Source organism: Hyalella azteca, unplaced genomic scaffold, assembly GCF_000764305.2.
Source record: "Hyalella azteca isolate HAZT.00-mixed unplaced genomic scaffold, Hazt_2.0.2 contig560, whole genome shotgun sequence".
NCBI lineage: Eukaryota > Metazoa > Arthropoda > Malacostraca > Amphipoda > Hyalellidae > Hyalella > Hyalella azteca.
The window spans coordinates 36,010-62,650 of NW_025930907.1; the positions used below are offsets into that span (position 1 = coordinate 36,010).

General features: G+C 38.1%; 1 protein-coding gene across 1 annotated transcript; it reads right to left on the bottom strand.

The window, feature by feature from the left end:
* Nucleotides 1-26,641, bottom strand: LOC108683228 (zinc finger protein 91). The gene is made up of 7 exons (XM_018172523.2): nucleotides 26,540-26,641; nucleotides 23,802-24,151; nucleotides 9,385-9,559; nucleotides 6,130-6,202; nucleotides 5,243-5,411; nucleotides 4,119-4,260; nucleotides 1-3,820 (listed from the first exon to the last, which is right to left on the bottom strand). The coding sequence occupies exons 1-7, from the start codon at nucleotides 26,639-26,641 to the stop codon at nucleotides 785-787; spliced, it is 4,047 nt and encodes a 1,348-aa protein (XP_018028012.1). The 3' UTR covers nucleotides 1-784.

Below are 26,641 nucleotides of genomic sequence, written 5' to 3' on the forward strand. Positions count from 1 at the left end.
ACTAAAAATGAATTGTTGATGAAAGAGAAAGTTAAATAATGAATAATAAGATTGAAATCGAGTCATAGTATTAAAATGTGTTCTAGTCATCATTAGCGGAGCACCATTTATTTTTCTGTATCACTAGTTAATGAGACAAGGCTTAAGTATGAACACGATTGGCAGTGACAATAAAAGAAAAATATAGTCATATTAACATATTGCTACGAAAAAAAATTATAAAGTCAGGATGAAATCAATTTAATTTCAAGTAAAACTGACAGTAAACTGTGTGTCTCGATGAATAATTAGTTGTTTAATTTTATTGAATGATCTAAAAATAATCAAGAGAAAATTTAAAGACAAGAAAAGTCCTTAAGTCGCGGGTATGCGACTGGCTTGCTTACCATGACAGGTTCGTTTCATGTTAATTAAAACCTGATTAATTTAACGAGGGTGGAAGTGAAGTAAGGTCTTCAGTAAATCCATTGCAATTTAAAACTCATGATTACCTTAAAACAATGGATTTGGTTTTGAAGCTTGAATAAATACTTTTGAAGCGAGGGCGCCTTGATAAGCTTAAAATTACAGAAAAAAAATATAAATAATTAAGAACAAAACCAGCAAAGCAAACCTTGCTAATGCCTTTATAATAATTCATGTACACTGACTCCTACCCAATGAGTTCTCACGTAATCAATGCGCTATGGTAGTTGAATTTCTCTTATAGAATATTAGTAGGATCGGAGCCGAACTAATTAAATTATTTAAAACTTAGCGCTTGCCAAATGCCAAATGTGGTCAACTATCGCATCCCAGATGGGAGATTTTTTTTCTCCGGAATTGAGGGCTCGAATCCAAGAAAATTGTCGGATTTCTTCACACATACCGGTATCGCCGAATTTCCAGAACCGTCAGTACCCATTACCATAGCTTCTGCGTTCCCATTGATCAAGCTACCATCGTCAGGCCTACTTTGTGAAGAGAAGCCATTATTTTTACTATCAGCTTCAGAATTTTCAACACATGCATTATCCAAATGAACTTTATCGCCTTCAATGTGGATTTTTTTCGCCAGCGGTTCACCACTATCAGGAGATTCTCTGCCGCTCTTAGTTTCCGAGACGTCACTGTCCATCTGAGAGGCATCGCGTTTGGACTTGGAAGGCTTCAGTGTAATGACATAAGAAGGCGGGGCTTCGATGACTTCCCCAGACAAAAATTCAATAACAATACCATCGTCTCGGACAGAATCAGCCATGGCGTTGAGTTCGGTAAGATCGGAAATCACGTTTTCCTTTCCATCGGATCCAACGCATTTAAGAGGTGAACGATAAATGGGACCAAATGTTCCATTTTTGTGAGAAAAAACATTCACTTTTTCTTGAACTTTTGCTTCCGGTTGTTCTTCCGTAACTAATTCCACACTGAAAAGGTCTTGCTGGTCGTGTTTAATGAAACCTTCAGGGATGACGTATTTAAAAGGCTTAAAATGAACTTTGGTATGATCTTTGATGAAGTTTGGTTGTGATGCAATGTAGTCACAAAAGTTACACTTATGAAGTCCTTTACCTCCGTTAGCAATATGCCGTAAACTGTGACTGTCAACTGCGTCTCTCCTAACATTGGCGTAAGGGCAATACTGGCAGTAAAACACACGTTTGCTGTCGTCCTCCTTGGACTTGGGATCAAGACCTTTCTTGTTCTGAATAAGAATGTGCTGGCGCTCTGAAGTCGTCAAGTCCACTTGTGATGGATCGGCGACAATGGTATCCCGCGACACGTTGTTGTCATCCGCGACCTGGACCACAGGCTCGTATCGAACGTCGTTGTCATCCGGTGTTACCTTCCCGGTTTTCTTACACTCCACCCGTTCATTGTATTTGTGCCTATTGATATGCATGTTGAAATTAGCGAAAAACTTTACCGAGTAATCGCAAATTCTGCATTTATACTTGTGATCGGCGCCGTGTAGATTTGCGTGCACGTTGTATTGGTCTATCTTTTCGAAGGCAGAAGGGCAAAGCTTGCACTTGTAGCGCTTTTCTCTTGTCTTTCCAGAGACTTTGTCAACGTGCAGAGGATAATGCATTGTCGGATCACCCATACGTTTAGCCTCGTTTTCTTGGTCTTTGCATGGCCGCTGGGAGGCCTTCTGAGTCTTTGCTAAACATGCATCGTCAAACTTACTCTTAGGAATTTGTTGTTGCTCCATTTCAGTTTTGTGTCTCAGTAAATCCACTCCTGATAGAGGAACCTGTTCCTCAACGTAATACTTAAATTGTTTCTTTGGTAAACTTGGCAAACTAGACGAAGACCCATTGCTAGATGAAGCTTTCCTTGCGCTGTTTTGTGACTTGACACCAATGAACTTGAGTTTAATGGGAGGATGTAACGAGTTATTGTCGGGAGATTTATCACCAGCGCCTTGGATTATGAATGACAATCCATCGGGCGGTATTTCTTCTTTCTTGCTGGCAATTTCTCTCTTCTCTTTCTCACACTGCTCGTGTAGTGATACGTGTTGACTAAGTGCGTCCTGCGTCTTAGCAGCGTACGTACAGCGGTTACATTTATGGGGATTATCAGCCCCATGTAGCGACTGATGATACTGCAGAGTGATTTGTTTACTGAAAGTCGATGGACACAAAGAACATTTGAAGCGTGTAACCCCAGAGGGATCTTTTGGAGCATCTGAAGTATCCTTGTGTTTTGTCTCCATTTGCGGTCCAGGAGGAACTGACGAACAAGGTACCGACATGCTTGGTACGGGTGGGTACAAAGCAGCACTTTTGTACTGCGTCAAGAGATGGCGGGTGTTTTCCCTATACTCCGGAGAGTGAACTCGAGCATGTGCTAACAAGTGTGGTTCCTGACGAGCGCCATAATCACATTTTTCGCAAATGAAAGTTTGGTTAAATTTTGCCCCGTGGAAACGTGTGTGTATGAGCACTTCTTTCTCGACGAAGAAACGAGCTGGGCAATGTTGACAACAATAAATCATTTTTTCGTCCTTAGCTGAGTCTAGCTTGATCTTTTTTTCGTTTCTAAGGATGTCTTCAGTAGCAAGATTCAACTTGCTGGCTTCCTTGGCTTTGTGCAGTAATGAATTCATCATGGCTTGAGATTTCAAACGATGAATTTGTTCTTCATCAGATTTAGTTTGATCAATAAAGGCGTGGATTCTGCCCAAACTTCCTTCATGCACCTTTGCATGAGCCGAAGTGATATTAATGTTCCCTGAAACATAACTGCAATGGGGGCACTTGAAGCTCCCCTCAGGCAAAGACACATTGCCTTCATTAGGAAAATGCATTTTCTCGTGATCCTGCACATTAGTTTTCCTCAAGTTCACATGTGGGCACCATCGACACTTGAACATCTTGAAGAATCGATCCCCTTTCGACGTCCATACCATTGGGACATCCAAGAGTTTCTCTGTAGCCGAGTCCAGCAATATGGGCAGAAAGTCTGACACAGAAAGACGATTTCCACCTTTACAAACTTCCACGGCGCTGCCGATCGTATCTCCACTACCGTTAATGGGCGTGATTGTGAGCGACGGTGATGGACTATCACTGCGTTCCCGCTGGTTTTCCATACTTGAAATTTGTGTTCCTCCGCCATTGGGACCGAAAATTTGTTCCAGTGTTTCTGGGGGCAGCCCGTGAACGCGTATATGCTGGGCAAGGAGGTGCCTCCTCGTGACGTTGTATGTGCACTGTGGGCACTTGAAGGCCAGGCCCCGAGGTCGGTGGAACTGACGGTGGTGCAGCACCTTGGGGCGGTTGTGGCTCTCAAAGGGGCACGACCCGCACTGGTACAGAGGTGCAAACTCGGACTGTCAGTGAACGAAATTATTGTTATAATATCTTCATCGAATTTTATTCTATTATTTAGATGAAATTTGTGGAATTATGATGTTAAAAAAGTTTCTTCAGAGCTCAAAATTTTTAATGGTAAGACAATTTGTTAGCAATATAATTACATTAGTTGCAAAAGCATTTGATACAAGCAAAATCAACTTAAAAACCATTCAGGTAATTTACCTATTGTAGCCAAGCAGCAGATTTTAAATTCTAAACTACCTTCTAAGTACTTGGAACTTTCTATTATTAGCAGACAATAAATAAAATTACCCCATTCTCTTGCAGTTGTTGCTGCGGTAGCTGCTGTTGTTGTTGTTGCTGCTGCTGCTGTTGCTGTGGTACGCTTTCTGTAGCAGCTTTAATAGGTCCAGGCACCTGTACGCCGTGTACCAGCAAGTGTTCGAACAACTCCCTGCAAATTAATACTCAATTAATACAAGCGAAATATATTTAAATTTAGGCCACTATTTCTTGAGACGACATGATACGTTAACAAGTTAAGATGAAGCGTTAATTACAATTTTCACGGAACTTGATTCAACAGCTCAATTGGTCAACATATACTCGAGTCGAAATTGAACAGCATTTAATAACCGCATCCACGTAAGTTCTCTTTGGTAACGCGATATTGTCCACAAACACGATAATTAAAGTCTATTTAATAACATAAGGTGTATCGAGTCTCACGTGGTTGATACTGCGAACATTTGGAATGTCAGCCAAGTACAGAATTTATCATTGCTAGATATAATCATTTTTATCACGCACGTGATTAACATTAATAACTTAGAATAGCAATAAAATGTATATACTTTGCATAAGAATATCAACTTAGAAAGGAAATTTGAAAACTTAACCCCGTTAAACAAAGTTCATCGCAGTAAAATACAGGAGACTTCAACTCCAGGCAAGGAGTGATCATCTTACAAGACTCCAATGTATTTAATTCAATAACTTTATGGGCTCAACAGAAACCTTCAATGATGAACAGAAACCTACAATAATGAGCAGACAAATATGAAAAACCGAGCTCACGACAGCCTATGGATGGAATTGATCCAAAGTCAACTCTAACCTCCCGCGCTTGAAACATGTCTTGATTTTCTAATTTGAGAGCTTGGACGAAAGTTAAAGACCAAGACATGGTAGATTATTAAACTTACCGTTGTAGAACAAACGAGTTTCATTCTTAAACCCTTATAGCAAAAATACCCGTAAGTTACTACACTAACAGATTTCACAAAATCTTTAGTTATTAATTAATGATATTATCATTTAAAATTTCCAAAAAGAAATGAATTATATCGATCGTTAATTTCGCGACACTTTCCACTGCACAGTTTGAAACAAGCCTGGATTTCTTGTGAAGTATAAACTATAAAGTATAAACTCACGTTTTACTGTTGACATAAAATGGGCAGGCCATACACTTAAAGATGCAGTCGGCGCGTGGGGTGTGGCGACTCAAGTGTTGCTTGTAGACGCTGCGGCGAGAAGTTTTGTAGGGGCACAGGCGACATGAGAACGACTTTGGGGACCCAGCGCCCTGTGCCGTGCTGGGGTCTGGAGAAAATTATTCCAGATGAGACAAGGAAAATAAATAAAGTCTGTCAAATTATTCCAGGTGAGACAAGGAAAATAAATAAAGTCTGTCAAATTATTCCAGGTGAGACAAGGAAAATAAAATAAAGTCTGTAAAATTATTCCAGGTGAGACAAGGAAAATAAATAAAGTCTGTAAAATTATTCCAGGTGAGACAAGGAAAATAAATAAAGTCTGTAAAATTATTCCAGGTGAGACCAAATAAAAAATAAAATGTATGTATAAATAAAATAAAATCTGTCAAATTATTGCAAGTGAGACAAAAATAAATAAATAATTCAATGTATCGACATCTAGTAAATGGAGAGCAGGTCAAATTTACAATAAAAATTTCACATCTAGGTCATGGAATTTAATGAATTTAGAACCAAGTCATAACTTTATGAAATCGACAATAACCGCGATGGTTTATAATCAACTTAACGGCCCTGTATTTCTAAGAGACTAATTTCATCAGCTAAGTTTTCTGAACTTGAAAAAAAACATCTACTAGCAAACATGTACCGTAACTAAGAGGCGTGCGGTGTAACGATATAAAACCTCAAATTCTTGTAAGCATGATTGCCTCCTTAACTGAATAAAAATTGAGCCTAATCTATCATCGCGGAAGAGAAACGTACAAAATTATTATTTCCCGCGATATAATACATGATCTACGACCAAATATCATCACACGAACCAGCGCCAGGACTCTCTCCTTCACAGCTGCTGGTGATGCCTCCACGGCCACCATGGGCACTGTCGATGTGCAGCTGTAAGAGAAAAATCAAATGCACAGCTGTAAAAACTAAATAAAATAAATTATTCATGTGAGAACTTGACAGGACAAGTTCCCTAAACGTGTGAACATGCGTCGTAAAAATTAACCTGTACGTCATACACACAATATTGAACTGTACGTCATACACACAATATTGAACTGTACGTCATACACACAATATTACCCTGTACGTCATACACACAATATTACCCTGTACGTCATACACACAATATTACCCTGTACGTCATACACACAATATCTGTCTCTTATACACATCTAGATGTGTATAAGAGACAGCATGGTGCGTCAAGATGGTTCAGCACATGTCGCGACGTGCGCCCTAAGCCGGCGAGGATGCCGGGCTGGGGCAGTCCAACAGGCTTTTGTTGAGTCGCCGCGCTGCATGAGATCGATACGACCAAGTGTTCTATCCCACCTTCAGAAATGTGGTTTGGTGTGTGTGGTGTTCACTCATCGCACTATCAATGAATGCAGCCAAACAGGTGTTTCTGCGTAGTACGAAATATTCACGAGTTCTTATATCCATCAAACTTAGTTGATTACCAGCTACACACATGATGAGTTACATCAGCTGTACAAGAAATAATAATTTTTCAATGTTTCGCGTAATTGAGAAGCAAATCTGCTTGTTACTCTACGAGCAAATCAGAGACAGTAACTTTAATGTAATGCTGCGAATGAATTATAGTCACTGCAAAGATAATGAGTGAAAATGTCTCTCAATTTCCTATGGGTAGATAATAAACTGTAATTTAGATGAAGATTTGGGTTAATCTGGTAAAGTTAAAATTTATAGAATTATTAGTAAGAAAAATTAGGATTAATAAAAGATATCACGAATCCTAGATACAATTTTTTTGTGAATTCACAACTGAAAATAAAAAATTGAAAAATAAATATTCGTAAGACACCATAGTTGGATCAATATTTAGGAAGAAACGGCAAAAATCTATCAACAAATCAGCAATGTACTGGTCATTACGACGTTCTAAAAATATCCATTATCCATAAAATATTCATTGTCCATAAAATATCCATTATCCATAAAAATATCCATTATCCATAAAATATCCATTATCCATAAAATATCCATTATCCATAAAATATCCATAATGAAAATGGTCTTCAATTCGGCAATTAATAACTACATTGAGTGAACTTATCTCAGTGAGTTATAATTTGAATAATTAAGTTATAGATTAAACAAGTCTGACAAGTGCGGAGAGAGTACGTTGCTTGGCAGCCATCTTTGTGTCGAGCTCGGCAAAGCAGCTCCTGCTTAGCGACGTACGGCGGGATTCATAATGCATCATTTAGATCTAAAATATTCAAAGATGGAGTTCACGGTGGAATCACAAATCACACAACGCAAAAATAAAGTTAGATATTTTGATGGGTGATTTTAACACCATTCATGGATAACAAGTATCAATACAATAAACTGACCGATTAATACAATAAACAATAAACTGAAGAATGAAAAGATGAAATGAATTTTAAATTAAATTGAATAGCGAAAATATAACTGATCTTGATAAACTCAGATACCATAGATAAATTTCAGTAATGAAGCATCAAAATCATCGTCGTGATGTATACAGATAAAATGTATTAAGTTGCTAGGAAATGGGCAAAAACTGGAAATGTAAATGGGAACAAAACAATGGAAGAAGTTGAAAGTGAAGACTGTTCAACATTTGACAAATTTAGAGTTTACACGAGTTTATATGATCATTCAAAGCCCGGAAAAAGAGCTAGTACGGTACCTTAATTTGCTACAATTTTCAATTCGTAGCCGCAAAAATACATACACTCGAGCTGGGCAGCGCTACTTTGAAATGTAGCGGCCGCTACCGCTACCGCGCTACATGCTCTAAATGTAGCGGGCGCTACCGCTACCGCTACAGTAAAATCTAGCGCCGCTACATTAGCCGCTACAATGGTCAAAATTATTGGAAATCTCTAAATATTTATTGTTCTGCTATTGGGCTTTACACATAAACATTTAATGAGAATAAAACATTTTCAAAACATATCAATGTAACTTTATTGCAATTAACCTAACCGAACTAGTACGGGTTAGATTACAGTAAATAAAAATTAGTTATTTTTATGTTTTACCTTCCCTACATGGATGTCTACTTTAATCTACCAATCTCAAAAATTATCCACATATACATATAAAAAATCAGTCTTTTATTTGTATATATATGTGGATTTTTTTGAGGTTGGTAGATTAAAGTAGACATCCATGTAGGGAAGGTGAAACATGAAAATAACTGTGTAAAAATAACTGCAAGCAAACTGAAACATGAAAAAATACCGGTAAGTGTAAACATGTTGAAACTAGTAACAGGCTGAGGTTGACAACATTACACCGAAATCTTTCGTACAGTTTTATTCTGTAATTTATATTAAGCATGTATCAGCTGGAGCATGTAAGCAGCTGGTTTTTAAATAATATTAATACTATTAAGTAAAATCTAAAGGCTTTATCTATAAATGGAGCGGTAGCGCTGTAGCGGCAAAACCTCATATCGCTACTTAAATATGTAGCGGGCCCTACCGCTACAATTGCTTAAATGTAGCGCTGCTACCGCTACCGCTACTGCCCACCTCTGCATACACTTTGCATTTTACAAACTAAAATCTATCAACCATCAACCTAAAATCCAGTGGGCTAAATAGACTTGCGCACGTCGAAATACTCGTATGACAAGGCAAAGATGAATTAATCGAGGTTCTCTATAGAATCAAACTAGGAATCGAGCAAAAAAATTTGATAAGATTGAAGAGACGTAGCTCCAGTATGTAGCTACCGGAACAGATTTGAAAGAAACTCAAACGCATTTAGGAAGGGAGACAAGTAGTAACCATTTGTGACTGCAGAAAATCTCAAAAGACAAGTCATCACCACAATGATTCAAAGATGGGTTCACCAAAGATTCACGTAGTCGATTAGTAATCACCAAAGATTCACGAAAAAGAAGACTATTAATCGCAAAATAATCCAGAAAATAACTGGAGGAAAGACAAAATAATCACCATGGTGACTTCAGAAAATGACGGGAAGAAAGGCAAGTACTAGTCACCATGGTGACTTCAGAAAATATCGCCAAGATAGACAAGTAGTCACCACGGTGACAAAATCACCCTTGCAAGGTCGGCGTACAAGTGACTGTTGCCGCTGTCATCGCGCTGTGGCACGAGAACGTCGACTTGAGAGTCACGTAGAAAATGTGAAGCTGAAGTGATCACCACAAGAGCGACGGAGGCTGCCACTTCCGTTTGGAAAGTCGAAGGATGCGAACAGCTCCTGTTGAACAGACTGCTCAAGAGATGGTGAGATGGAGCTAATAACAGCTCCTTTTAAAGAGACTGACTGCTCAAGAGATGGTGAGATGGAGCTAATAACAGCTCCTGTTGAAGAGACTGACTACTCAAGAGATGGTGAGATGGAGCTAATAACAGCTCCTGTTGAAGAGACTGACTACTCAAGAGATGGTGAGATGGAGCTAATAACAGCTCCTGTTGAACAGACTGACCGCTAAAGAGATGGTGAGATGGAGCTAATAACAGCTCCTGTTGGACAGACTGACCGCTAAAGAGATGGTGAGATGAGCTAATAACAGATCATTACAATGGAGGACTTCAGAGTAGATAAGAAGAAAAGGAGTCAAAAGGCGCGTCTGGCTCCTGATGGACTGACGGCTCTAGCTCACATAAACCGGCTCCGTACTCGCGCACCTCGAGTTAATTTTAGAAGAGCATACACAATTTCACGATGAACACTCTTCGTATAAAATTATTCTGGTCTATGAATCACCGAGAGCCACCGTAACATATTACTGGAAGTAGCCCTACGAATAGGTATTGACAAGATGTCAATCTACTGCATTGAAATTGCACCAGAGTTCAGATAAGAATTTATCGAATGGAGTTTGACTAAGGAGCCCCAGTGGCAGTACTTACGAGGAGGTATTTACAAAATTTAAATCTACAACCTTGGAAGTGCGCCAGTGTTCATATATGTAGATATTTATTGAATTGAATTTGAAGTGAAGCGGCAATGGGACACGTTACGTGATATAGACCTCTCAATTATGAAAACACGAGTATCTGTAGAATTTAACCATTATTTACCATTGTAAATTGATGTAAGCTGTTAGTGTTAGTCTACAGAGACTCTCAATGTTACGCTGTCAAGATAAATTGTTACAAACAGACTAATTCTTAAACCATTTACACATGAACAATCTTAGTACTATCTTCAACACTAACAATCTTCCATTTAATCGACTGTACGCATGACGTTCGAGGAAAACTTGCGACCATAATATCACGTTCTGTTTGTATCCTTCACCTACTGGCAACAAAAACGTACAACACGTGACATGAAATCTAATGAAATTAAATTCATGGACAAAGAGAAGCTTGTACTGCCACATCCTCGAGCACGAACGGCTGCTAATTTTCTAAAACAGGCCGCGATTGATACTCGAACAGATCCCGCAATGTCGAGACTTTCTCAGATCATCTTCTTGAATGATCGATAGCTTTAGGTAGGAAGCAAAACTTTGTATCCAAGCAACTGATTTTTCACTAAATAGAAGATTGGAGGTAATCTTTAGCATCTTTTATCACTTTTTAGTCTCGAGGTCTAGGCCATTTTCTGTCGATTGAATGTAAAGTATTTACAGATGAATCCTGAAACTAACTCGTAACAAGGACGACATCTAAGACGATCAAACTTCGCGGAAGTAATAATTGTATTCTTTAAAATTAAATAATATAAACGAGTTATTCCTGAACTCGGAAAGTCATAAAAATCTAAACGGAAATATATTACCATCGTGCATTTGAGTAGCACTAGAAAACTGCTAAAAGCACACTTTGTAGTACTGTAATCTCCAGCTATGTATTTCGCGCTTAACCCACCGCGGCCTCACTTCATCGCGAGTTTTCAAGAAATATTACTGAAAATAGTAAACGCCGATTTACGCTGGCTCGCTATCTTTTGGGGAAGTCGATCGGCAGGTTTTTGAAAATTATTTGAAAACTTATGCCTTAGTTAATTAATGAACATTTCAAACAATGATGAAGTAATTACCCAAGCAATTAAATTAAAAATAGCCAAAAATGTATTCTCTCAGTGGATGGATTGCGGATTTTACCTATCGCGGTGCCGGATCTGAAACAACACGAGCGATAGGTGAGACATTACTGTTATTAAACGCATTCAAAAGGCGTTCCTTAACATACAAGTGACAGAGTACATTGCTGTAAGTTTCAATAGAGAAAAATGCAAGAAATATGTAATAATGTTATTAAATTTGTAAATAAGTGACGAAAAAATGATATAAGAAGTCCAAATGATTAATCTCATTTCACACCAATCAAGCTTTTCACTTTATCCAAAAATCAGCAATTTTGATTTATAAGACAAGAAAAAAAATGAAAATTAGTAACAGAAAACATCATAGGTCTACTTTTATAAAGAATATTTTCGTACTAATAAACTTATGAGGAATATTAATCAATTCACCTACTGTGCACCTAGTAACAATGGTCTTTTTCACTTTTCGTCGAAGTATGATCAGAATTAACGCACGCACTATATGCGTATGTATATTCAATGAAAATAGCCATCCTTTACACTTTATCCGAATGAGCTAGACACAAATTGATCGAAAATACGATTGAAAAATCATATATTTTTCTTTTAAATATCTTTAATAAATATTCTGGAAGCTCACAATATGTCAAAAGAGCAAAAAAATAAAAATGGATGATCGCATGTTATGATTTCTGCAGAATAATTGTGAAAAGTTTAACAGTTAAATAAATAATCATGTGCTCTATAGTGGACTTCAGAACGCATACACATTACACACATAAGACAACTTCTCCCCATGGTAGCTTCCGGTACTAAATAAACGTAAAGGTGGACGAATGTGTCCGGTGGATACATCGCAATAAGGAACTTAATCGTCACAATCGAATAATTTCTTAATTGTCCGCATTGGTAACACGGACCTTGAAGCTCACATACTTCATATACCAGCGATAACTTTTGTAGAACTAATGTTAGTGATGTGTAGCTCTAGAAGAATGTAGTAAACCATTCATTGCAGTTTAATATAGTTAGTATTGTCGCAATGATTCCAAGCAAGGACATCTCAGTGTACTGCAAGTTCCTTTGTCACACTCCATTCTTGCTCAGAGCTCGGAGGCGAGGCAGCTACAGCTCGATTTCACTACTCATCAACACGGATGCTCCCTTGACTGTACAACGCGCCACCGACACTACAGGAACTCCCGACGCACGTCAAAACTTCATGTTTTGTTCATGCAATGTCAGTAAATTACCGCTGTTCTTCGCAAGACATTAGGACTGTACCATTCCCATATCATGTAAAGTTTAGTGTGCGGTAAAGTAGCTTAGATTTTTTGTCGTAGCTCAAAATTAGTAAAGATGCATACTCGAATAACTCTTATGGCTGCAAATAGTTTGCTTACATTACGATAAGAATTTTTTAACGAAGCTTCTTAGGCAAAATTTGAAAATCATGAATAAATCTGAACGCCAATCGAACTCAAGCAACATTAACAATTGAAGAGCTCTTTTTCAAGAAGAGTAATCGCGACTCCGCTCTCAACATTTGTAATCCAATACACCAACCAATTTAATAATGAATAATGGAAAAGAAATTTTACTTTTTAAATAATATCCAATAAAGTCCAACTGAACTATTAGCAAAGCTGGGCCAGTTTGATCGGTGCTCAAACGTTCCACGGACAGCAGGAAATCCTCCTGTATATTGAGGACATATCGTTGAACACGTTTACGCAAACTTGCGAACTCGCTTACAGTAATTACAATGTTCGTTCGTTCTTGAACAAATTTGAGTTCGAAGCAATTAAATAGAGCTTCTTTGGCAATATCAATCATAGCCAGCCGACGAATCGTCGATTATTCAATATTTTACATCATCTGCCTCATGCAGTTGAAGAGCAGTAGTCATTTCACCGATACCATTTAGCGAATGTAGTATTATTTATCAACCCATTTTTTCCGAGCTTCCACTGAACTTCCATGCAAGAAAGAACGCGCCTGGTAAATCCTGGAGCTCATAAATACACGTGCGTCAGCATTAATCACATGAGCTAACATGAGTTACACAACGAATTAATGCTCAAAACTTCATGAAGTGCTTGACTCAATAACGCTTCCTGGCTGCGTCTGATCGTTGTATGACGCGATGCGCACACTATCGAAAAACTTCATTTTTTACAGTACAAGGAATACAATGAATGCGCGCATAATTTCTAAAGTAAACACGAAATTTAATTTAAAAAAACATTTCAGTTGTCATTTCAGCAGCAGGAATAAAATTCAATCCCGTACTCTTCACTTTTCGTGAATGCTAAACACAAAAGTTTACTGGGAAATCGCATCCTTAATCGAATATTATTCATGCATGCCATAAGAAAAAACTCGAGCTAAGGCCGTGGGTCCAAGACTTGCAGTGCGATGTACGGTATCCAATCGCACAAGCTCGCTATCTTATCGTTGCCTCCAGTTATGTTCACCGAAACAACTCAGAAAAACTACAATAACGGAGAAACTTTGAAATCTTCTATCATACTGCACATATAACTTAGGATATTAGCATAACAAGCCAAACTATAACAAGCGAAAAAAATCCAATTTCCTTTTCAAAAAATAGAACAGGTCAAGGTTGATTTGGTACTTGCGTGGCAGAAGAAGCACAGCTGAACCGCAGCTCTTTGGCTGCCAGACGCGCGACGTGACGAGTACTGTCGCAACAATTATAAAATAAAATATTGCAATCTTCCCACCACGAAAACAGTCACGATTCTAATTTAACTAAACAGAAACACAAATTTGAAATGATTCTTATGATCAATCTAAGCGTACTTTGAGCGAAATGAACAAAATTTTAGTGAGAATATCACGGCAAATACCACCACCAGTCCATCAACTACCGACCGCTGCGGCTGGCTCAGTGAACTGTCGTCGAGGCTCCCGATTGCCAAGAACATTTTCCAACTTATACCACAATTTAACAAATGCATGAATTATAAGACACATAAAATGATTTATCACGTATACTTACATGTTTTCCAAGAAGAGTTGAAGCTCTGACTTAATCCATTTAGTCACATTCACCGTTTTAATGAGTAACTGAGTCTCGCGAACGCTGGCGTTGCTGGCTGGTGAAGCAATGACGAGAACTCTAGTGGCGGCAGCAGCAACCAGCGCAAGAACACGCACCTCTCAACCTCACTCTCCACTCGAACGCCCTTACTATATTCTCCCGAGTTGCTCTTCATTAGCGTGGGTCTTAGACTCTAACAAACGCTAGATGAGTTATAGATCAGGTATCGTTGCTTATGTTGAAAAACGAAAGTCTGGAATTTTCAGAAATTCTCCAATCAGTACGTAGTTTCGTAATAGAGGAAAAAATAACTGAATATTACATGAAGGATTTGAAACCATAGTTACAATGTATAATTATAAGACATATTTTTGGTACACGAGAAATTATTGAATGTTCTGTGCAGGAAAAGTAACTAAAGTCTTTAAGGTAACTAGTTCTACGCACATTAACAAATGTACGTTGAAATAATATGTAGGTGATGTTATACGTGAAGTAATCATTTATTCCGCTTCCAGTAGCATGAGTTCAAAGTTTCAAAAGGAAAGTAGTTCAGATAAATTATCTAATATTCCCTAGCTGCTCTAAATTGCCAGCGGTTCAAGAATCCTCTTCTGAGCAGTCTTAGAAACGTAAATCCAACATGGCGGGGAGAGGCTGGTGTGTTTTGGTGCAGTTGCTGTGGTCTTTTTCCGCTCGAAAGCAGGAGCCAGAGGGGGAGTAGTGAAGCTAGCGCAGCAGTATAAAGGCTCCACTATCGACAAGCAGCGCCATGTCTGTGAGACACACTTACACAGCTCGACGCCCATGTGCACGCGTGTACACGACGACGCTCCCGATGCACGCCAGCTTTAGCCAGGGACCTAGAACGCTTGGCTTGGCTGTGCTAGATTCTCGAGTCTGCAATTGTGAGGTGCTTTTGACAGTCGTCGGCTTGGCATTTTGATATTTACCGAGCCCTCGTCAGCAAGTGCATGGGTTTCCCGTAATATAACGGTTTTCACAGAAGAGAATACTATGACTAATTTCTTTTTTATATATTTTTTATATGTCCAGTTTTTAAGCTCCATTGGACTGATGCCTTTGGACTCTTTAGCAGGCCTAGGAAACTGTGGCGCTTGCCATGTAATCAAAGTATTATCAAAACCAGGCTCCTCGGCATTTAGGTGCTGTTGTTCCGAAATAGAAGACGTTTGTGAGCTTGATTGATTTCTGCACGTTGGCATGGAACTTAGTTCATTTCTGCAATGGTTATCTCATGATTCGATTTGCAGCTGGAATTTTTTTTTTTTTCGTGCTGTTACGAGATTGTAATTCAAATGTAATACTAATATTACGACTCAGCATTCTTTCTTCTTCTTATCCTCTAAGATTGCATGCAGCTCCTTTCCTTCCATCTGTCAATGGGTTTTGGTACTTCCTCTTGAAGCAGGTCAAGGAATCTGCATGCGTTCCGTGTCCGTCTTTCCAAAATCTGATCTCTCACTTTCTACTCGAAATCAAGACTATAAATTACGACCAGTTGGTTACTCGACATTTCATGTTTATGAACCACATCTTTGTCCCAAAAATATTTCATGAAGAATAAGCGTTTAGTATCCAACATGTGAATCTAGTTTTTCACAGCTGCCGAATTACGCCCGAGTTGGCACCTGTTTGGTGAATTCGTAGCGTGCTCCGTAATTTAGTGTTTTAAAATCGAACAAATTGCAGAAAAAATTGCAGAACAGAAAGAAGACGAGCCTCACAGGCCTATTAGCGCCAGATGAATACTATATGTATGGAAAGTTATTAATTGATTATATTTCGTGTGGAAGCTGGATTTTCCCCGAATTAAATTAAAATTAATAAAAATTGAAAATTAATTAAAATAAAGAATATATGAAATTAAAAATATATTTTTGTTACTTCAAGGAGCTAATAAATTCAAAATTAATTTCAGCTTTGACATTTTCAATAATAATTGTGCCACGGCTTTGCAAATCATTGGATAACAATTTGGTCTTGGTTACTTAATTCTAACTATCCTGCATCTTACCTGAAATTTAGAGCTAATAATTATTTCATGTGGGACACATGAAGTAAAGAACCAAGTGCTTGATGCATTTCGCTCCCCTTCAAGCACTTCGCCCCCCCCCTTAATTTCGCTCATCCACGTTCTTTCTGAATTGAAGATTTTCAAAAATCTGTAGATATTTCCTGGCTGAAACTTATTTGTAGGGATGCCAATAATTACCATGATGTTCACCAACAACTCCACCTTCTTCCAAATAACCATCATGATTCGTTGTGGACTTGATTGATCAAAAACTCAGGTAAGAACCTGGAATTATCCGAAAGGCGAAGTGAATTGTTTATTAATATCAAGAACTGCATCCCAAAGCGTAACCCGGTTTAATTAAATTCGCTGTGAACGTTTCTGGCTAAAGAAACGCACCTGTGTACCTTTCAAATTTATGAATTTTCAAGCTGAATAGTTAAAAAATGAAATTTACATTAATGAGCAGTTTATTGTAATTCTTAATATATGCACTATATGCTATTTTCCCGTTCATTGAACAGATTTTCCTTTGTTTACTTAATCTTCAATGGCAATTGCATAATTTAATAGTTTTTTTTAAGAATCTTATCTTATGCAAACAACCGTCAGGTTCACGAACTAGCGGGTAAAAAGTGTACAGTTTCTACAAGTTGAATAATTATTCTAAATAAATAAGCTGCTCGTTTTTTGTTTAATCAACACTGAGAAATCAACATCAATTCGTTTAATCAACAGTGTTTTCGATCAACACTGAGAATGATTCTCGCGTTTGCCATAGACATGAATTTTGTATTTGAATCACCAATTAAGGCACAAAACTACATCAAAGGTCGCCAAGAAATTTTAGGTTCTAAAATATTTTCTCTCATGTCGTGGAGTGTTATATTAATATATTATTCTATATATTACAATTCTATATTGTAATACATTCTTCTGGCATGGTAATTTATGCTGATGTGTTCGAGTAAGCAGGTTTGAAGTGCATGAATTGCTGCAAAAATAGCGAAGACTATCATGATAGAAATGAATGGAGAAGCAAACACCGCTGGAAACATTGTCGGCAAATTAAAAGGCTTTTGGACCAAAAAGTTTAGACTTACTTTTCTTCAGTTGTACTTGATGCCTCACAAGCACATTTATGATATGCAGGGCGAAACGGATCAAAAACGCCATTGATGCTCTTTCAGCGGATGCAAGTTTTGATGCTCAAACATGTTGAGTTCTTGCAGAATGCACACGTTGCCCAGCTATAGCAGAACCGAGATGCCCCTGATATTGAAGAAGATTGAGTTCTAGACGGATGCATATGATGTCCTTCTAGAGCCTAACCTGTGTTACATTGTACAGACAAAGGGTGAATAAATTTAATGTCAATCAATTCACATGAAAGACTTTTTGAATTGCATAGAAGTGTGATATATTTTTTCATGATGAATTGTAAAAGACGTTATTCAAGCACGAATACATTTATGAAAACATAAAAAGGTTTTCGAAAAGTTTGGAGCCACGGATCGATGATCTAGAAATGAATAGTGCACCCAATACTCGTCTGAACAGGCACAGAACGTGATTTATTCTAATACTCGAGAATGCTGCATTTATCTCGCATTTAACGTAATGTTGCGTGGAGAGAACTATTTTGCAATTTTGATTCTCGCGAAACTTGAGCATAAATTGACGTTTAATTAAAAAAGTCAGTATTATTTATATCAAATTATTTCTTGACAATTTCACATTAATTCATTTATATGTATGATTTTTTAATTAAACGAAGCACCCACGGAAATTGAAAGAGAGAGTCGCACGTAAATGGAATGTCCCAAAAAACTTATCGACGGGGGCGTAAGTACGTGGTAAGTTGCTGAGAGAGGCATTAGTACATGAAAACTTGACGAGACGTGCGTGAGTACATGGATAGTTGCCGAGAGGTATATATGTCTACACCTGGAAACATGTTGAGTTAAGACATGGAGACTGGCTGAGAGGCAAGTTGTGACACTTGCGGAGATATACGTATGCTCTTGGAAATTTGCAAAGAGGTTCACTGGGCTTGTACTTGATAAGTCCTATTAAGCTTTCCTTGAAAGCGTGTACTTGATAAGTCGTACTAAGCTTGGAAGGAAGCTTGATAAGTCGTACTAAGAAAAAATATAACTCAGTACTCACTGCAGGGAGCGACAGAGAGCACATTTTCTCATCGACGAAAACGTGAAGTCATGGACAGACCGACGGACAGACAGACTGACGGACATGACGAGCACAATAGGGCATTTTTCCATAAATGAGAAAATGCGCTAAAACGCTTGTGAAGCCCGTAACTGAAGCAGCAATATCTTGCCCCGTTAACAGCCGCTGGAGGCTCCACCGGAAGCCAAAGAGAGGCACGCAGGAAACGCGCAAGTCCTGCACTTGTGGCGAGCTGTTGACTGGGGCAGACCAAGCACCGCTGCTCTCGTCGAGGAGGCGGTATATTCCATTCAGTTGCTATATTGACTTGTGGCGAGCTGTTGACTGCGGCAGACCAAGCACCGCTGCTCCCGTCGAGGATCTATTTTCCATACAGTTGCCATATTAACTGTTGCACGCTAAGTTCAGTTACTGGATTTTACTGTCAATGATCGCTAAATTATAATTCGTAAAACACTTGTTTATATCAACTTCAATTTTCATTATATTTTTCAATAATAAGGATAAGCGATATTGGAAAATCTTATTATGTATGCCAACATTTTTCGTTGTTTACAGTTGAAAATCATTCTCTCTATTATTTAACTTTGCTTCAGTGACGTTTACGTTTATTATGCTTGCTCATCAAGCATTCATAAGTAATGAATAGCTCAGTTTAATGGGTTTGAAAACAACAAGTGTACCAAAAATAGACTGGTATTTATAAATTACAGACTATCATTTTGGCATGGTTATGTAGCAAATCAATGACAAGAGTTTTGAATGAGAAATAAATTTGTATTCTAATTTCTATGCATTACACAAAATATTACATTTTTTTCTACAAATGGCTTTTTTCTTTGCAGGTGCAAAAAATTGTATTTGAATATGGAGTGTAGGGAAAACCTTTATTTATGGATATTTTAATGTATTTTTATATTGTATTCTTTATCAAATAGATACACGTGCCGAATTTGTTTGGAATCGACAAAATTATAAGATTAAATTTCTTAAAATGTGACAAAAGTTCGAGGAATAGGTACGTCCAGAGTTAATTTTATTCGCCTTCAGTATGAAAATATTAGTGTGCATAAAGAAAATTTTATAAATGTTTATGAATATTCGTTTATAAACCAGATAATTAACTTAAGTAATTAAATACAGGTAAAACTAAATTAAATTTAAACAGAAAGATATAATCTAAGGGTGACTTCGATGTCCAACAACATAGAAAATAACATAAAATATAAAGTGAAATTAAATCGATAATGCAGTGCTGCGTTTGACATCTACCATCTTAAAGTAATTAGCGTTCCTGTGAGCGATAAAGAATGAATAAAACGAAAAATTTATTCCCTTTTTGTAAAAAAGATTGATGTACAATTTATATACTTCAGGATGAAAAATAGGTAATAAATGAATGTAATCAGGTAAATGATGATAATTCTATATTGTAATAATAAAAGAAACGCAGCCATTTTGTTTCAGCATATCCCAGCGATGTCGGAGCAGACCGCGGGTCATAGGGTGCGTTGAGATCCCTGAAGTCCGTCGCTCTCTGACCCTACGGCCCGCCATGATGTAGCGAGTTGTTATGTGTAACTAATATAACATTACATATTTTATTACTCTATTTATTCTACTGCCTCTGCCTTCCTAAAATTATTTCACTCGTCATCCAGTATAAGAAACTTTTATCTATGACTAATGCCTTTTCTTCCTTCAGTTGTCTTTACCTCCTATAGCCAGTGGAAAGTTGTTACATGTAACTAATATAGCTATGTTTAATTCTTCTATTTATTCTACTGCATTGGCCTTCTTCCATTGCCTTTACCTCCTTGCCAGTGGAAAGTTGTTACATGTAACTAATGTAGCTATATTTAATTTCTCTATTTATTCTACTGCATTAGCCTTCTTCCATTGCCTTTATCTCCTTGCCAGTGGAAAGTTGTTATATGTAACTAATATACATATATGTTTAATTCTACTATTATTCTACTGCCTTTGCTTTCATCCACTGCTTTTCTCTCCTTGCCAGTGAGGATTTGTTACATGTAACTAATATTAGCTATAATTCTGCACTCTTCCATCCGTTTTATCGGAAGCTGCTGTATATAAGTAATATCGCTGTATCTGATGTCTCTACTATTCTACTTTAAAGTCTCTGAATACCTTCACTTCCCTTTAATACCTATACCTCTCTCTACTACCTAAACTTATTCCACTCGTCATCCAGTATAAGAAACTGTTGCCTGTGACTAATTTCTAATGCCTTCATTTTCTTCAGTTGCCTCAACCTTCCTCGAAATACTGCATCTTTCTTACTTTCAAGCCAATTAATAACACCTATCCTGCAGGAAGCTGTCACTAAAATTGCATCACAAAACATCCCGATTTTCATCCCTTCCTTTTCCGTCTACTGATTCTGCCTCCAAAAACTTACTTTATATTTCTCTATAATGGCTCTCCTATCTGCTTTACTCTCTACCCCTACCCCCTTCTACCATCTCTACATCCTTTACATTCCTCGTAATATATATGCTGAATCTACCAAGCACTACTAACTTATTCTCTCTTTACCTTCCCTCTACTTCCTTCTCTCTTCTTACTGCCTCTATGTCTTTCTTCTCACTATGCCATCCTTGCATCACAAATTTTTAGTTTTAAGTGGGCTTCTCACTGCCCCACAAACTTGTCCTTTTCTTCTCTGTATCTTTCTCGTTTTTCCATCCCTGAAATCTTACGAAAAATATTCTAAAATTTTGCTTGAATCGCTCAATTCATCGCCGTTTCTGTCTATCGATTCCATCTTTACCTCAATCTCTAAGCTGACGATGTCTCTTCCGCGCATCTCTGTCTGTACCTCAATCTCCGAGTTTCACCTCCAAGGCTCTTCGCTTTCTTCGAACCGAATTATCTTGTTAATTACAGCTAGTTGTCGATCAATCCAGCATTCCCATTCACTAATCGTCCCTAAATTTTAAAAAGTTTGGCCATACACAGCTAGTTAAATTACAGCTGTTTATGCAGTGCTTTTTCAATATTCTGTCCCAGATATACAGGGTGTCCCAAAAAAACGATACCCAACTTTGAATGGCTGTAACTCGAAAAGTAATAGAGTTAAAAAAATTTGGAAGGTCAGGATTTGTTCCCTATATTTTTTCTGCATCTCTCCACCAAAAATCAGACAGATCGATGTAGCCATAAGTGTTTGATAGAACTTTCAGTGACATGTGCTAAAATCGTGCTTGCGCAAAGTTTTAGTAAGATCATTTTGCATAATCATTACGTTGTCTTGACATGATTTCTTTTCGCTGTTTTATTTTTTGTATCTTTGGTGCGATAAAAACACGGCAATCTTTGGTGAGAGACAATCATGACAATCTTTGTGAGAGACAATCATGACAATCTTTGGTGAGACACAATCATGGCTATCTGTGGTGAGACATCACCAAAGATTGCCATGTTTTTTGTCTCACCACAGATAGCCATGATTGTGTCTCACCAAAGATTGTCATGATTGTCTCTCACCAAAGATTGTCAGGATTGCCTCTCACCAAAGATTGCCATGATCTTGTGTCTCACCAAAGATTGCCATGATTGTTTCTCACCAAAGATTGTCATGATTGTGTCTCACCAAAGATTGCCATGATTGTCTCTCACCAAAGATTGCCATGATTGTGTCTCACCAAAGATTGTCATGATTGTCTCTCACAAAGATTGTCACGATTGTCTCTCACCAAAGAGTGCCATGTTTTTGTCTCACCAAAGATACAAACAATAAAACAGCGAAGAGAAAACATGTCAAGAAAACGTAATGATTATGCAAAATGATCTTACTAAAACTTTGCGCAAGCACGATTTTAGCACATGTCACTGAAAGTTCTATAAAACGCTTGAGGCTACATCGATCTGTCTGATTTTTGGTGGAGAGATGGAGAAAAACATAGGAAACCAATCGTGACCTTCCAAAAAATTTTTAACTCTATTACTTTTCGAGTTACAGCCATTCAAAGTTGAGTATCGTTTCTTGGGACACCCTGTATAAATTCACACATTCTGTATTTCATTCTCTATACTTTACTCTTCATGTATTTATTCTTTGAATTGCGACGTTTTATAAGAGTTTTTCCTGATGTTGCATATGCTACTAACACATAATTTTGAATGTTGTTCAAGTTAGGAGCTTGCGGTGTTATGGTGCATGTGATTAACTGAAAATTATCGCCTTACTGCAAATGCATATGATACCTGTTGATATTGCGCACGCAATAAAATCCCGTGTATTCTCGTATAGGATGCGGCTTGCACCCGAATTTTTTTAACTATAACTATAAATATTCGACACAGTAAGTATTTTACTCCACAATCATCAGTTAGAACAGAACTTTGATCAGTGTGTAAACTTTTATTAACGTACCATGGATTTCGACGAAGCAATGCAGAATAAATGTTGGTACAGAAAAAAAATCAAAGTTTTTTTTCTTATTCTAGACAGTTTTGCAGGCTAATCAGTATATAACTTTTTTATTGCAGAGTACATTTCAATACCCATCATCCAATTGTTCACCCTAGTAACGTGCCAACCTGTCACTCTCTTTTTTATAATGACAAGATTCAATAAATATTTGCTCGAACAATTGAGAAATGTTCGTATTTAAACTCCCATTACTTTATTATTAACAGCCAAATTGGAGCTTTCCAGAATTAAGTTTATTAGCCTAAAGCTTTCTACCTATTGTGAGTGACATGAAATAACCTTAAATATAAATAACTGTTACAACAGATTTTAATTGGCTCCAGTATGCTTTGATCTTTCCAGGAGTTAGGGCTCAAAATTATAGTAGGGAGTTTGTGATCATATGGGGACTGTTGGGTAAGAACTTCAAGTTCAGACCATGACTCTAAGTCAGCATTGATTACTGAACAACAATTGTACGCATGATCGACAGTTGAACCAATAAAATTACACCTTGTATCGTCAGTTCCACCATCGTTTCAAAAAAGTTAACTTCGCTGACTAATAATAACAACGTACAGAATAATATCATGGATTTAAGACATCGCGATACATGACAACATACAGAATAATATCATGGATTTAAGACATCGCGATACATGACAACCTGTCTCTTATACACATCTAGATGTGTATAAGAGACAGGTGCTGAGTGACCCACTTGTGCCGGGTGACCCACTTGTGCTGAGTGACCCACTTGTGCCGGGTGACCCACTTGTGCTGAGTGACCATGCACTTGTGCTGAGTGACCCACTTGTGCTGAGTGACCCACATGTGCTGAGTAACCCACTTGTGCTGAGTAACCCACTTGTGCTGATTGACCCACTTGTGCTGAGTGACCCACTTGTGCTGAGTGACCCACTTGTGTTGAGTGACCCACTTGTGCCGGGTGACCCACTTGTGCTGGGTGACCCACTTGTGCTGAGTGACCCACATGTGCTGAGTAACCCACTTGTGCTGAGTAACCCACTTGTGCTGAGTAACCCACTTGTGCTGAGTAACCCACTTGTGCTGAGTGACCCAATTGTGCTGAGTGACCAACCCACTTGTGCTGAGTGACCCACTTGTCCTGAATGACCCACTTGTGCCGGGTGACCCACTTGTGCTGAGTGACACACATATGTGGAGGTCGATCGTTGACCGTGGCCGTTCTGCTGCCTCGTGCTATGGAGCTCCATGCGAGGCCACACAAAAGCAAGATGTTCTTTACATGGCAGCCTTGCATTGTTGAATTTTACTCGTTCTTATAAGCTCACTCGCAGGAACTTAATTAGGTATTTATTGGTCAAATCATCACTTTAGCACTATTAAGTATGCTGGGACATCTTTAATTAACTAAAATCGCACCAAACTCGCTTGCGTTTGCGACGTAAGTGAATAAAGTGATAACGTTTCTTTCAAATTACGTTCATGTATTCATTATATTGGTTTCCGCGTATAGCCTTATAGTCTAAAACGAAATTTAAATCGAAAAATTGATCATGACCTAAACCCTACCATTCAGTTCCAATGAACCTATGTGCAAAGTTTCATCGAGCTGAGTTTATTAGTTTCTCAGATATTTCTTGTTGACTACAAATTTGACAATCCACCGCATAAATACCGGTAGCGTTTCTCCGTATACTGTAGCTGTTTAACTCGCGAATAAAGGCGAAATCGAAAAATTACCACGAGCTTAACATCACCGTTAAATGATTAGATATTTATGTACAAATTTTCGTTCAAATCTGCTCAGTAATTTTGTAAATATTGGTCAGTATGTCCGTATAAGTTGGAAACGACGGCGAAATATATGAAATAATCAAGGCCTAAACATCACCGATATAGCCTAATAAACGCATGTGCAAAGTTTCATCGAGTTGCGTTCATTTCTTTGGGAGATATTTCATGTTCACTGAATCTTGAAAACTGGTCGCTAGACCGGCAGCTGTATCATGGTTTTTATAAAACAATAACCGACACTATTTCAGTGGTCATTATAATTAAGCGCCAAAAATTCAGGATCTGTACAGAAAAAGTTGCTATAATTATGAATAGAGTACGAAATTTCCGAAGCCTTTGATTGAAGTTGATGGCAATTTTTCAATAATAAAACTCACCTCTATAAATATTAAAACTCCGGGTTTCGGCGTGTGTTTAAAACGCCTCATTTCCCGTGAGGAAAGGTTTTCTGCCAGAAGGACAGAGCTGCATGGTGCAGTAGTGAGAGACTCCGTCTCTGGCACCCAGCTCTCTGCAGGTCCGAGTCCCACGCGGGACAAGTTTTCCCGGGAAACTCAGCTTATGGTCAACTCTGCCATTCATCCACTAGCTTCTGGTTTATAAATAAGTACCCGGCTTATGCAGGGTGTAGTGTAATGCCAACAAAATGGTAATTGGTGGTCAGCGAGCCAGTGATGGCCGTGGAACTACCAGTAACACACTGAAAACTGACCTGTCACCCACCTCCCTGCATGGTCGCTATTACCAGGATAGGCAGTCACAACAACAACCAAAACGACAACCGGAAAATGTACAACACTCTTTAACAATGCTTATTATTTAACTCTGTCGGTTGCGGTAGACACATTGAGTTTGCAGAAATAGTGCTATTCGAAGAGCGTTTAATATGTGCACAGGGAAGCTGTTGTCACTGATTAGTGAACTTTTCCAGCTTCTCCCATCGTTAGGGAGTTTTTACCTCTGTCGCTATCATCGGTTACCTTTGCTCGCACGTCAGTTCTGGAACTCTCAATAACCAAACTGTTGATGTTTGAATGCAGCATTTGTCTGGGGGATATGGTAACCGATCAATCGTCCTTCAAAGTACCTTAATGATCTGAAGATTATTCCCGAAAGTGAAAAATCTCAAGCAGTTTTATATATATATAACGTACCGATTACAACCGAGGACTGGATTTTCCAGAACAGATCGTTGAAAATAAGTGTTAGAGGTTATTGTAGCGCATTACATTAATAAATTACAGGCCAGTGCCGGCACCAGAACCATTCTAAGCCGAATTTCATTAAAATTTGTAAATGGTCTTAACACACCGCATATTGTTTGTTCGTAGATAACGTCAAAAAGTAATCACTATGTAAAAATAAATCTGCAAAGTTTACAGATCGAATTAATAAACGGGATGAAGGTCGATAATTGTGCTAAGGTAATATCGAATTAAATACACACCGACTTTGCAAGCACACGTTCAAAGGTTAATAAAGTTTAAGTAATCTAATGAAATTTAAATATTCATTCTATAAAATCTAATAATGCGAAAATCGTTATACTAAACCTGAAAAACTTCTGTTTTATAAGCCAATCAATCAAAGCACTGAGTCCCATATAATCATATTGCATTTGTTTGAACCCACGCGATGTAAATCATGTGATTCAACTCCTGAGTTCTGAGGACAGACACATCCACGCGACGCCATGGCTTCCTCGTGCAGCCACCAAAATAGATACTCGGCCACCATTGCAGCATCTATAGCTGCGCCTCCGTACAGCGTGTACAGCAT